The following is a 13,320-nucleotide window of genomic DNA, read 5'->3' as shown; positions in this document are numbered from 1 at the left end:
TTCTGGAATTTTCTGGGGCCTTCAGTTGCAGCTGCCATCAGAAGGCTCATCTCCATTAGTTCTGCGTGTATGAGGTCACGCTATTTCCCCAAAGTACAGAGCCCAGGAGGGAGTAGAGAGCCTCCTGCCCAGCCTGCCCTGTGGACAGCCTACTCTGGGTGGGTGGGTGTTGCCCCCTGGTGGTGCTAGGAATCCCTGCTCCAGATTTCACCTCCACTCTGGGCTGTGGGGATAAGGAGAAAAGGGGGTTATAGGCTTGGGATGACAGCAGATTCTGGGCTTCCTGTCAGTTCCCAGCCTACTGTCTGTTCTTGCCCTTTCCCACTCCTCCAACCCCGATAACCAGCAGGCTTAAGCAAGGCTGTGAAATAGCCACATTTGGAAACTCCTAATTCCACAAGCTTCTTTCCCTCCATTGTCACCTTTTCTCCACGTTCCTTCCTGGGGCCCCCGGGGCTTTGTCTTGTAGTCAGAAAAGAACATCTGTCTGGGCACTAGTCCACACTAAAGTGGCAGCCACAGTGGTTCCCCTCACCAGGAATAAAGGTGGGGCACCAGCGTAGGAAAAGAGGGCAACGTTTGCTCCCAGAGTGACACGGATGGGCTGGCGAGCCCCTCAAATAAGTCCCTTCCTTGGTCTCTGAGAGCTGAGGCCGGCCCTGCCCGCCCAAAGCTGGAGAGCCTGACATCAAAGCCATTTGCCCTTGCCCTTTCCCTACTGGGGCTTGGAGTGGGGCTCAGCCACTTTGGAGTGACAGGAGCCATCCAGTATCCTCTCCATCTTCCTGCTCTGGACTCTACTTGTTTTGAGGGGTTCCGGGCCTAGCAGCGGGTCCCACAGCTATCAAGCAAGGACCTCCCCATTGATATTCACATCTCCGGAGCCCTTTTGGCATTCGGAGCTCTGGCCAGGGATTGACCCCTCCTCCCTGAGGCCCAGGTCAAGGAGCCAGCATCCTTACCCAGCCTGCCCTGCTCCCCAGCCCAATTAACTGAATTGCTTTATCAACCATCATCACTGGGGGGAAGGTGATAGAGCCTTTCCCTCCCTCTCATGGAGGCACTAAAGAAGAGAGCCAGAGGAGGCTGGAAGGCTCCTGTTTTGCTTATCAGTCCATTGAACCCTGCCTCCTACCCCCACCTGCAGGCAGCCTGCAGAGACTAACAGGCTCCAAATCAAATGCCAAGAGCCTTCCCAGGAGGGGCCTGGGGAGAGCCCAGCATGGAGGACAGCCCTCGGGGCCTTGTGGAGGTCCACTCTAATGGTTCTGCATGGGGGCAGAAGGCAGGGTTGGGTGGCTCTGAAAAAATCCTAGGGAAGGGTATGTGGGGCTCTGGGGAACTCAGGAGTCAGACTCTGATGTCCCAGCTCTTAAAGGGAAGGGACCCGAAGGATGCAGGCCACAAGCTCAGGCCTGGCCAAGACTTAGAGCCTCGTAAATCATGGACTCGGAGTCAGAGGGCTGGCACGGAGTGGAGTGCCATCTCCCAGGTACATTCTCCTTGAGAGACTTCAGGCCTAAGGAGCAGCAGTGAGCTCTGGGAGACTGAGCTGGGCCTATGGTTGGACCAAGGGTAGAAAATGACATGGGGTCCCACGTGGCCTCTACCCGTAGAACTGTATTCATGAGAGTCACGGGACCAGGACCAGCTAAATGGACCCCTCCCCCCCCCGGAGCCCTCTTTACTCAAGGCTACTGGGATAGAGACCCAGTCTGCATCTAGAGATAGCATGAGCGTGTGCACGCGCACACACGCACACACACGCACGCACTAGCTCAGGGTCCAGCTGGCAAGACTTCTTGGCACTCGGCATTTCTCCATCTAGAAAAGTACAGATTCCTCCCACCTGGCTAAATTCCAGCGAAACTGGTTCATTCCATTAGAGGGCTTAATTAGTTCTGACGGTCCCAGCCCCCTCCAGCAGTGTGCTGGGGAAAGGGGAAGCCGTTGTCTGGAGAGGCAGACCCAACCCTGGCTCCTCTTGGATGCTTAGGAAGCCCAGGGATCCTTCCCTGCTTGGGCCAGCCCTGGGAAGAACAGAGAGACCCAGAAGCCAGCCAGCTTTGACCCAGGGAGCCGCAGGGTGGATCTCCACTGAGTCTTTCCACTCTGCATCTGGCACTGTGGCTGGCATGGGGTAATCTTAATAATGGTTTGTGGTTGAGTGACAGACATAGTCTTCTCCCCATTTCCCGGGTTTCCTCCCATATAGGACAATGTCAGTGAAGAATGCACCTGTGTGCCTGGCACCAGTGGGTAATGACAATGGCGGGATGCTCCAAGTCAGATTATGACTACCTGTACGAGGCAGAGGCCCCTGCCTGATCCTTACTTGTATATTCCCAATGCTTAGCACAATCCTTAGGACTCAGAACACTCAGTTCATGCTCGACGCGTGGAACTAGTGAGGTGGGATTAGGTGGGGGGAGGGTAGAAGCCCTCCCTGTCAGAACTTGCATTGCCTAGACTGGGAGTCAAGAAACCCAGGCATCAGCCCTGGTTTTCCCCCTGTTTGCTTGTCGGAATTCTGGGTAGATCCCTTCCCCTCCCTGGGCCTCAGTTTCTCCAATTGTTCTAGAAGGAAGTTGGGCCAGATCGTCAGTATGCTTCCTATTCTGGTTACTATCACTTTGAAGCCAATTACTCCCCAAATTTAGTGGGGTCAATATGACGAGCATTTTATTTTGCTTAGGATACTAAGGGTCAGCAGGTCAGAAGGGCTCAGTTGGACAGTTCTCGCTTGGGGTGCCTCATGCAGCTGCAGTCCACAGGGGCTGCAGACCTCTCAAGCTCATGTTCACTGTGCCGCGTTCCGTGGCCTGCAGGTGATGGTGGCTGTCAGCTGGGAGTTCAGCTGCACCTGTCAACAGAGGCACCTACAAACACACGGCTTCTCTAGCACCTGCAGTCTCGGGGCAGTTGGATTTCCTACGCGGCGGCTGGGTTCCCCCAGAACCACTATCCCTAGAATGCCAGGTAGAAGTGGCATGGCCTTCTTAAGCGAGCCTCAGAAGCCATACAGCATCACTTCCGCTGTACTCTGTGGGTCAAAGGAGACATTGACTCATCCAGATTCAAGGGGAGGAGCATAGACTCCACTTGAAGTCTTAAAGGATTGGGGCCATTTTTTCAAAAAAGATTTTATTTATTTGACAGAGAGAAAGAGTCCACAAGAGAGCACACAAGCAGTGGGGAGGAGGCAGAGGCAGAGGCAGAGGGAGAAGCAGGTTCCCCACTGAGCAGGGAGCCTGATGTGGGGCTTGATGCGGGGCTCCATCCCAGGACCCCGGGATCATGACCTGAGCCAAAGGCAGACGCTTAACCAACTGAGCCACCCAGGCGCCCCCTGAGGCCTTTTTTTTTTTTTTTTTTTTTTAAACCACCACATCCTGTAGTGTGTAGAATCTTTCAACCCTGGCCCAAGCCCTTATGAGTGGACTGAGGCTGTGTGGCTGGTTGCGACTGTTTGCTGGGGGGAGCGGGACAGTGTGCAGGATCAGTGATACTCCCTCCTTTGGAAACAATGCCTTCTCTCCCCGCCTTTCTTGGTTTCTTTGGGTTTGGGGCTGAAACCATCCTTTCTGAATGGCTCTGTGAGAATGGCTCATGGCATGGGTGATGGGACCCCCAGAATGAGACGGGCCCCACGGACTTACTCCAGTTGCAAAAAGGAAGGAAGCAACTATTTAATGAGTACCTGTTGAATTTCGGTATGGAAAGCATTCCACACTGTATTCTAGGAGGTATTCCGGAAGGAGCTTTTTTCCCTCACAGCAATTTCATTATCATCCTCCATTTACAAACTAGAAATGGCGGTCCAGAGGCTCGTGACTTGCCCAAGGTCATACAGTTGGTGACCAAGCCATGATTCAAACCGAAGAATGCCACCTGCCTCCGGCAAACCCGAGGCAGAAGGGGCTCTTCTCATGTCTTCCCACATGTCTTCCTCCCTGTCTGCTCTCTCTACCCACAGCCACAGCTCAGCCACTCGCCTCCCCATCAGAACGAACTGTTCTGTTACCCGTTTTGTGTCTGTAATTTGACATTCCCCCAAGGAGGACGCTCCCACCCAGATGCCAATGGCTGCAGATCCCTAACACCCTGCGATGGGCCCGTGACATGGGGAGCCACAAATTCTTTGGCCCCCTTCCCATCGGCAAGTGGGGTCTGTATGCCCTCCCATTAACTCTGGGCAGATGCTGTGATCATAGAACACAACAGAAGTGACACTGTGTCATTTTCCAGGCCCTCACCTTAAGAAATTGGCAGTTCCTACTCTGTCTCTTAAAATGGCCTCTCTGGGCACCCTGAGCCATCACTTAAGAAGTCTGGCCACCCAGAGATGCACTATGCTGGAGAAGCCGGGTATAGAAACCCTTCTGGTGACAGTCCCAGCAGAGCCCAGCCTGCCCGCCGTTCTTACTGAGGTGTCGGCCATTGGGATGGACGTGAGTGAGGCTGCCTTGGGCCCTCCAGACCAGCTTCTCTGCAGTTTAACATCGCTGAGTGACCTCAATTGCCACCAGAAGAGTCACTCAGACAAGCCCTGCCTGAATCCCTCACCTCAAAAACCATGAGATATAATAAAATGGTTGCTTTAAGCCACTAAGATTTGGGGTAACTTGATACCCCATGGGGGCAACATGCATAAGCTCATCCAATTCATTCATTATACCTATTTTACAGACTAGGACATTTATGCTCAGAGGGATTAAATAACGTGCCCTAGGTCTCCTGGAAGGCGGGAGGCCCATCGGCGTTTGAACTTGAACTTGGAAAGTCGGACTCCATAGCTCCTTCAAACCCACTGCTTCTTAGTGGCTCTATATGCGCCTCCTGGAGGGGGGGGGGGGCCGACATTTCAACCAAAAACACTCCCTTCAACGAAAGGATCGAATGAATTTACAAGGAGGGACATTTTCAGCATGGGGACTTTATCGATTGAGAGGTACATGGGGGGATTTGGAGTCTGGGGATGGTGGGGAGAGGTGTTCCCTTCAGAAAACTCAGGACAACAGAGGTTGATTTACTTATCTTTGTGCATCCATCGCTGGCACAGGACCTGTCACCGTGGATGCTTAATAAATGTTCCTTCAACGAACAAACTAACCCACAAAGGCGGAAGTGCTGGTGTTAAGGAGGAGGGTGGGGGGGGATCTAAGATCTGGAGGGAAAGGTTCTCCTGCCATCTGGTGGCTATTTCTGGAATGACACTTTTCTTCTAAGGCAGGAGAAGGACATGGAGGGCTGCTTGGGGGACCTTGGCTGTGTGTGCAGGAGGTGAGGAAGCAAAATTACAGACTGGAGTGGGGTGCGGTAGGGGGGGCCTTACCTTCCACTGAAGTTTGCAAAAGATCAGAACTTAGAGTGTGGCTTGCTCCCTGTGACCCCTGAAGGCCCCTGCCATCCCTCTCCTATCTCCCAGCCCCAGCTCTCGCCTGAGGTGAGTTTCCACCTGCCCCCACCTTGCAGAAGGACAGGTATGGCTCTTCCGGGCACTAAGGTAGGGTTTCCCCATAAGTGGACACCAAACACCATCCTCATGTCAGACAGAGCCTCATTCTCCACACTTGGGAAAACCCGGAGCATAAAACGCCTTCCTCCAAAGCTGTTCACATGAGATTTTGTGTGCGGAGGCCTTGGACCCCAAGGAGGCCTGCTACAAGCGTGCATGTTGTTCAACACCCAGGATGATTCTTAGGAACATGAACATGCATCCCTCCTCATTGTTCCCGAACCCCCCAGCCAGCCAGCACCCACAACCTCACCACGGTCCTCTCTGGCCCATCCCATCCATGCGTGGCCCCCGGAGTTTCTCCTGGGATCTCTGGCTTCCCCATCCCCTCTCCCTGAGCCTGGGACAAGTCAGAAAGGCGAGAGGGGTTAGGTAAGAACAGACACTTTATTGTACACCATGGGCGGGGAGTGAAGAGAGGAAGGAGGGGTTCTGGGGGTGACAATGCCTCGTCCCCGCCCCTGGGCTGAGTGGTCTTGACCCAGGGCTCTGGCCAGTCATGGGGCACATGGATTTGAATTGTTCTAAACCTGCACCCGAACCAAAAGCGATACCTGCTGCGTGTGCTTGGGTCTGTACAAAGCAGCGCTCAGGGTGAGGAGGGACGCTGTGCCCTTCTTCCCCAACCCCAGTCATTAGGCTCCAGTGAGAGGGCAGCAGGCCCCCCATTTCAGGGCCTAGTGGACGCTCAGGGAGTCAGGTGTGTTCCAACCTGTTGTCTCTTCTTTTTTCCACCATGGGAGTACTCTGGGGGGGGGGGGATGGGAGGGGGATGCAGCTGTGAGGAGGGGCAGAAGGGGAGCCCCCTGCCCATTATACTGCAGGCCTGCTCAGGGCCTGGCACCACGTGGCTTCCAGCCCCCCCAGCCTCAGCCCATGGCAGGTGACTCAGGAATTCTTCTCCTGGCACTAGGAAAGTGCAAGTTCCCTCAGATTTATTGCTGGAGGGCCAAAGCCAACCTCGCTGGTATCAACTAAAGTGCCCTCCCTGTCCATCCCCATCTGGATATCGGACTTCATGCTGCCTCAGTGGAGAGGGCTCCCTGAGCAAGAAGCTGGTGATTGGGGCTGGAGGACAGGCAGGGACGGGGACCAGGGGACTCTTTCGGGCACGCCCCGCCCTGCCTTGCCCTGAGTCCGCTGTCCCCTGTGGGCACTGCATGGACAGCACCAAAGCCAGTAAGGGATGGGGACCCTGTACAGGGATGTGGGGGCCTGCCCCTCTCCGGCCCCCTCCTGCTCCTCTGGGGAATCTGGGGCTGGATCGTACCTCATCAGATGCCCCACCTGTTCTTGACTCCCCCCAGGCCTCGCCCCACTCCCGGCTCCCCTGAGGAGTGAGGAGAGGAGTGTGAGTCAGAAGCACAGGGCAAGAGCAGCTGTTCCTTTCAGAACACCCTCAGAACTGTCTCAAGGACAAACGCGGGACAGAGGCGCTGTGAGCTGCTCTCCTGGGGTCTCACCATCTTAAGAAACCCTGTGCTTTTCCTTAGAATGAAGAGCTCATGAGTCCAGTGGGAACAGCAAGAGGTTGGCTAGAAAATAAATGTAGGGGCTTCCCCCCGCCAAAGCCCCTCCTTCCCTGTTTCTGGCAAGCCCAGTGGTGTGAAGGCAATGAGTCACCAGCAAGAAACACCTGCCTTTCCCCACAGCACCCTGCCCCGAGGCCTTGCCTGACAGAGCTGAGAGGAGGAGATGGCGGGGAGGGGGGGGGGGCGGGCGGGGGGGCAGTGTGGTCTTCAGGAACACAGTGAACACTGAGGATCACAAATCACCCTGCACACGTCACACACATACACACGCGCACGCGCACACACCAAGCTCCAGGCCCTATGTCTAACACAGCAGAGACACAGCAAGGACAGGGCCTGGCCTACGGCAAAAGGCTGCAAGCATTACCCAGCCTCTACGAACCAAACCGACGGCCCAGCTCAGCCGCCCTGGTGCAGGCTGGCAGGCTGGGGCCTGGCCCAGCCACACGCTACAAAATTAAAAATATATCAAATATACAATGAAAATAGATCTGTACAGCACTGAGGATGAAAATAGTCCACCAGCCACAGTATAATATTGGGTTTGTCAGTTAACAGCATTTACACCCACATGTACAGATTGAATGTACAATAGAAATAGAATATATAGAAGAGTATATATAGTAGAGTGTCTCTCCTGGGGCATTGCTTTTCCTGTTGCTAAATCTGCTGGGATTAGGCAGGGGGCCAGGTAGGAGGTGTTAGGTGAGGGTGCCTGAGGCGGGATGTTGTGCCCCAAAGGCTCATGTCTTTGGGGAGATGTGGGTCTCCTTCTCCCCTCACACTCCGAAAGGACAGGTGTGGCCGGAGGGCTGGAAACGGGAGCGGATATGGGGGAGGGATGAGTCAAGGAAATGGCAGGGTGGGGGGATGGACCCCCAGGCAAGGTGGCGGGGGAGGGGGGCCAAGGGGCTAAGGGACGAAGGAGAGAACCCCGGACCTCATCTGTCCCTCCCCGTGCTGAGAACACAAGAGGAACTCATGACCTTCCGCGAAGGTGCCCAGACCTAGCACTGTGGCCTGATGCTCTGCCCACCACAGGTCTCACAGATGGAGTTCTGCTGGCCCAGCCTGCCTACCTGCCTGCCGGCCATCCATCCATGGCTGCGCACCCATTCATCCATCCATGCACCAATCCATCCATCGCTCTGCAGACATGATTCTCCAGCCGGGCTCTGATCCTCCCAGCCTGCACTCTGAGGGCAGCCCTCTTCCGGGGAAGGCCTCAGGTCAGGGTGGGTGGGGGTGCTGGGGGTGCCCAGCCCGGCCCTTCCTCTCGGCAGCCTCCAGTGTCCACACAGCACTGCCTGTGTGCCCTCCCCACCACGGGCTGGGCATCTTGGGGGAAGGTTCCCGAGGTTATTTGCACACAATGGGCACACCGCAAGGGCTGGGCTTGCACAAGGAGAGTGAGCGGCAGCCCAAAGGGGCAGTGAAATTATCCGTCTTTCCCCAGGTGTGAGGTGTCCTGGGTACGAGCCCCTGAACTCCAGGGACCCCCCCCCATTCCAGGAGAGAAGCTGCCGCTAGCGAGAAAGTTGAGCCCCAGGTGAGAGAGGGAGTGTGCTTCACAATTGTGCTCCAAACCAACTGAATTGTGCTGTGAACCATCAGGTGTGCTCTGGAAACCTCTCTGTGTACTGTCCCCTCCTCTCTCGAGGAAGAAGGCACAGGCCACTACTGTGGGCTTCCGGCTGGGGACGGAGAGGGCAGGCAAAGCCCTAGTGGGGGTGGGGAAGGGTCGCGGGCAATCCTCGCCCTCCCAGGCAGGATGCGGGACACATCCTGCCCCAGGCAGGGCCAAGGACATGGGAGATTCCACCCAGAGCCCCAGGCTGAGGGGCGCCCATGCCTAGCCCCCCTCCCGCTGCCAAGGCTGGCGCTCAAGCCAGAGCGCACCAGCTGTCTTGTAAAACAGAACCTGGGGACTTCTACAAGATTCCATCCCAAGTCTGAGCCCTGAGTCCTGGCACAATCGTCCCATCCCCAACCTTAAATCAGTCCGCCTCTGGGATGCCCCACACCGCATCCTACCCCACCCGGTGCCCCTCACCACCAGCTGGCAGCACAGAGGGTGCCCAGGACCTAAGACCTACAGGTGCCAGGTAACAGGGAGAGAGGGTGGGGGGGGAGCGACCCCTACAGTGGCCACTTGCCATCTCCCCTGTGCTGGGAATCAGGGCTTCTGGACTGTTCCCGTTTGTCAGCTGCAATTTGGTGAGAGGATCTCAGGAGGTTAGACGGGTTGGGAGCCTGCACTGGGGACGGAGTCTCTCCCAGCCCCTGCTCAGGTGTAGGGGGAAGCTGGCTGGGACTGGGGTGGGGGATGAGGCAGGGCAGACCCCCTCTCCTTGGGCAGAGGACCTGGCCTAGAAAGAGAGGCCAGGCTGGGATGAGCGGAGTTGGATGGGCATGAGGGGGGAGAGGTGGGCAGGGTGGGGCAGTGGTCACAGCTCCGACTCGGGGGTGCCGGCCAGGAGGTAGCTGCTCCCATAGCGTCCGTTGGGGTTGCCGCCGGTCTCCAGGGGGGACGTGCTGCCAGGCCCCAGGTAGGAGCGGTGGGTGGGCATAGGGGACGGCGCCTCGCTGGGCACCTTGCTGAGGATGAAGCGGGTCTCATCGTTCTCCTCCAGGTTGGAGATGTCCTTCATCATGCGGCCCTTCTTGTAGGACACGGAGAGGGTGTTGGAGCCGTCGGAGAGCAGGTGGAAGTGCCGAAGGATGAACACCACAGGGATGGGCAGGGTCGCCACAACGATGAGGGTGATCAGGAGCGCCATGGCCCAGGTGGGAAAGTACAGGTAGCGCTCGGCAGCCTAGCGGGGGGGGGACGCGGGTGAGGGCTGTGACAAGCTCACCCTCCCGGGGCCTCCAGGCCCATCTCTTCCTGCCCTCTCCCCGCCCCCCACCTGCCATCCTGGCCAGGCACCGGCAGAGATGGAGGCCATCAGGGTTGCTACTTGAGTGAACTGGTCCCCTTGGTCAAGGGCCCGAGCTCCCCTGGGTCTCAGTTTCTACATCTGTAAAATGGGTGGGTGATTCTGCTCCACAGACACGGAGAGAGAACATGGGTTAGAACTGGACAAGTGTGTCAACATTTCTGAGCCTCAGTCTCCCCATGTGCGCTAGGGGATAACGCCTCTTCTCTCTCTGGGCTGTTGTAAAAATAGAGGCCTTGGCAGGGGCCTGGCACACAGCAGCTACCCTATGAGGGTTTCTCTCTATTGCCTGTTGCATTCAGGTCCCCCCTCACCTCCTCCTTGATCCAGGCACTGTACCCCGGGGGCGTGACCCCCAGCTGGATGATGCTGGCCGTGGTGAGCACAGCCATACACAGGGGAGACACGAACTTCCACATGTAGAAGTAGAAGCGATAGGGCCGGAAGCCCAGCATCTCCGTCAGCTCCTGCATGAACCTGCCAGGTGCACAGAGGGCCCGGCATTGGCATCCCCGCCGCGCCTGCGCATTCCCCCACAACCGCCTCCTCCAGGAAGACTTCACTGACCACCAGTCCCTCCCTCCCAGGCTCTTCCATTCTTCACATTCAGCGCTCCCAGTTTATTATTCGGTGGCCCAACTGACCTCTGGGCAGGCTCTGGTGTCCCCTGCTAACTTCCTCCGACTACCTCACGTCACACCCCACCCAGGGATATGTTATAGTCCACGGGACATGCCGGGCGGGCGGACCGGCACCGAGGACTTCTGCGTTCACCAGGCGCCCAGCCCCACTCACACTGGCCTGGCCCTAGACTCCCCCTGCTGGAAACGAGGTGAAATGCACGTCCCCAGTGTCCAGAGGCCCTGACTTAGGGGTTTCTAACCTCCCGCTCTGTGCGGGGGGGGGGGGGGGGGGGGGGGGGGGGGGGGGGGGGGGGGGGGGGGGATGACCATAGCCGCAGGCTGTGTATATGAATGTCATAAGAAAAAAATCATCTCTACTTGAATAGCACCTAACTGAAATCTTGCGTTTCTTTCTGTTGTAAATGCAAGCAACAGCAGGGATATTAGCAGTACCTGAGACTTTGTCACCAATTGATTAAATGACAGGTATCTCCCTATCACATTACAACTGAACCTACCTACAAACATCAATTATATTCCTCACTATTTCACAATTACCATTATGATTACCCTAGCGAGATCTTCTGACTTAATGCAGTAAAAAATAACACACATGCATAAAAAACTGCACATACATTACTGTATCAGATTTTAAATAGTATTTTTGCTATTTTTCAACTTAATTAATTTCCTATATAATCCTATATATTTTATTTTGCCCACTTAAACATAATATTCTGCGAAGGCACACAGGGGCTTCACCAGATTGCAGAAGAGTCAGGGCCCCTTCCAGCCCTGGCTCCCGGGGCTTCTCCCGTCTCACGGTGTCCCCACCCGCATTCTTGTAAGAAGGACATGGCTGTAACGGGGCCGTGAGAGAGCCTGATTCCAAGACCCCGTCCAGACATCAGGGGAGCCCCCGGCCTTGCAGAGAGAGTGGGAGGGGCCTGGCCCTGGGGCTTCCCAGGCTCACAGATTTGTTAAATGAGAAATGAGGCTAGGGGCTGACAGAGAGAGTGGCTCTGCCCTAGGCTCAGGCCACGAGACCCAATCCTTCCTTACCGCTGACTTCCCTTACCCCACCTGACCCCACACTTCCGGCCCTAACCACACCTCGTCACACACCCCTATGTCGATCACCTGAAAACTGCCTCCGGCTGCTGAAGTTCAAGAACTCTTTGACAGCAGGGGCCTCCTGTATACTCGCTCAGTGCTTAAGAAAGTTAACAGAACTCTGAAGAGTTGGTTGTCAGGTACGGGGCTACGGTAACTTAAGGCAGTTTAGGGTGATGCCAGGACCTGAACCCAGGAGGCTCACGTGCTCAGCCTGGCTCTGCCTCTCAACAGCCACGTGGCCTTGGGCCGTCATGTCCTCTCTCTGAGTCTCATTTTTTCCTAATGATCTCTAAGGGCACTTTCAGCTCTGACATTCTGCCTCTGTGATCTCCTGTCCCACTCAGAAGCAGCCCAGGGAACACAGCACTCTCCAGGGGGTCAGAAGAGGACAGACCCCTCCTCCCATCCGACCCCTTCCCCATGTCCCCCTTACTTCTTGGTTCCATAGATCCAGGCCACAGCAATGTTCTCAAGGATGACGATGACAGTAAGCGGCAGGGTGGCCGAGTAGTCATCAAACATAGTGACAAAGTAGTTTCCGGAGCGCTGGACGAACAACAGCCCCACGAAGAATGCAAACACACAGCAGCCCACTACAGAGAGCCGGGAGGCCGGTGTGGGGGCACAGGTGCAGGGTAGGCGGGGCCCGGGGGGCTCGGGGGGGCACCCAGGCCCCTCCCTTCCCACCCCTCCTCCCAGAAGGCCTTCAAGGGGGGAGGGATCCAGATGCTGAGGTTCTGAGCTCCCCACTCCTTTAAGAGAGGAGCAGCCCAGGGCCGGGAATGACAGAGTTGGAACGGGGTGCAGGCCAGCACAGGGGAGGACACCCCTGCCCGAGAGGATTCAGCAGGCCCTCCGAGAGAAGGGCAAATGACCCTAGGAAGAGGCCGCACCCCAGCTCAGGTTTGGCCCAGATGCCCAGACAGCCTTCTCCTGGCTCTTGAGTGCTCTTCTCTGGGAGAGAAGCCGGGCTCCAACTGCATCCCAGTGCGGGCAGCAGGGAGCCTTCTCAGTGTGGAGTCTGTCTAAAGTCAGAGGAGTATCCTGATTGTCATCCCTGAGGGCAGCCCGGCAGGCCAGCGGCACCTGCCAGGAGGAGTTACCTGTGAACATCTCCTTGGGCACCTTGAAGGTGTCGATGATGGGCGTGGTGATGCCAGCCATGGTCCCAATCATACTGCCCAGGCCCAGGTTGATGAGCATCAGGAAGAACATGACCGACCAGAACGGGGAGGCGGGGAAGTGCGTCATGGCCTCCGTGAAGGCGATGAAGGCCAGCCCTGTGCCCTGCACGGACTGAGGGCGGGGTGGAGGGCGAGGGCTCAGTGAGGCCCACACCACTCCTGGGAGCCCCTTGCCTCCTTATCTCTGCCCCTGGGGCTTTAAGAATAACTCTTCTCTCTTTCACAGGAATCCGTGCCCTCACCTAAATCCTCTTGTCTTTTGACCAGTGGGTCTCAAACTTGGGTGAGTGTCAGAATCCGTCCTACCCCAGGGAGTAAGATACCGATTTAAAAGTTCACCTGTGGGATCTGGAAGCTACGAGTTGTACAGCAACCCCAGGTGATTCAGATGAAGATGCTCACATTTAG

The 13,320-nt window shown here is 56.4% G+C and overlaps 1 protein-coding gene across 3 annotated transcripts in view; it reads right to left on the bottom strand.

Annotated features, from left to right (window-relative positions):
- Window positions 1-5,886: 5,886 nt before the first annotated feature.
- Window positions 5,887-13,320, bottom strand: part of SLC6A17 (solute carrier family 6 member 17) — a 67,443-nt gene continuing 60,009 nt past the window's right edge. For all 3 annotated transcript variants that reach the window (XM_027581464.2, XM_027581455.2, XM_027581444.2), the window contains 4 exons: window positions 12,832-13,024; window positions 12,162-12,321; window positions 10,304-10,466; window positions 5,887-9,866 (listed from right to left, as the gene is read on the bottom strand). In XM_027581464.2, coding sequence (XP_027437265.1) covers window positions 9,498-9,866; window positions 10,304-10,466; window positions 12,162-12,321; window positions 12,832-13,024 — 885 coding nt within the window. In that variant the 3' untranslated portion in view covers window positions 5,887-9,497. The remainder of the gene's footprint in view (window positions 9,867-10,303; window positions 10,467-12,161; window positions 12,322-12,831; window positions 13,025-13,320) is intronic.

This window comes from Zalophus californianus, chromosome 4, assembly GCF_009762305.2.
Source record: "Zalophus californianus isolate mZalCal1 chromosome 4, mZalCal1.pri.v2, whole genome shotgun sequence".
Lineage (NCBI taxonomy): Eukaryota > Metazoa > Chordata > Mammalia > Carnivora > Otariidae > Zalophus > Zalophus californianus.
Note: the sequence above shows the minus strand (reverse complement) of the source record. Positions and strands in the feature narration are given on the sequence as shown.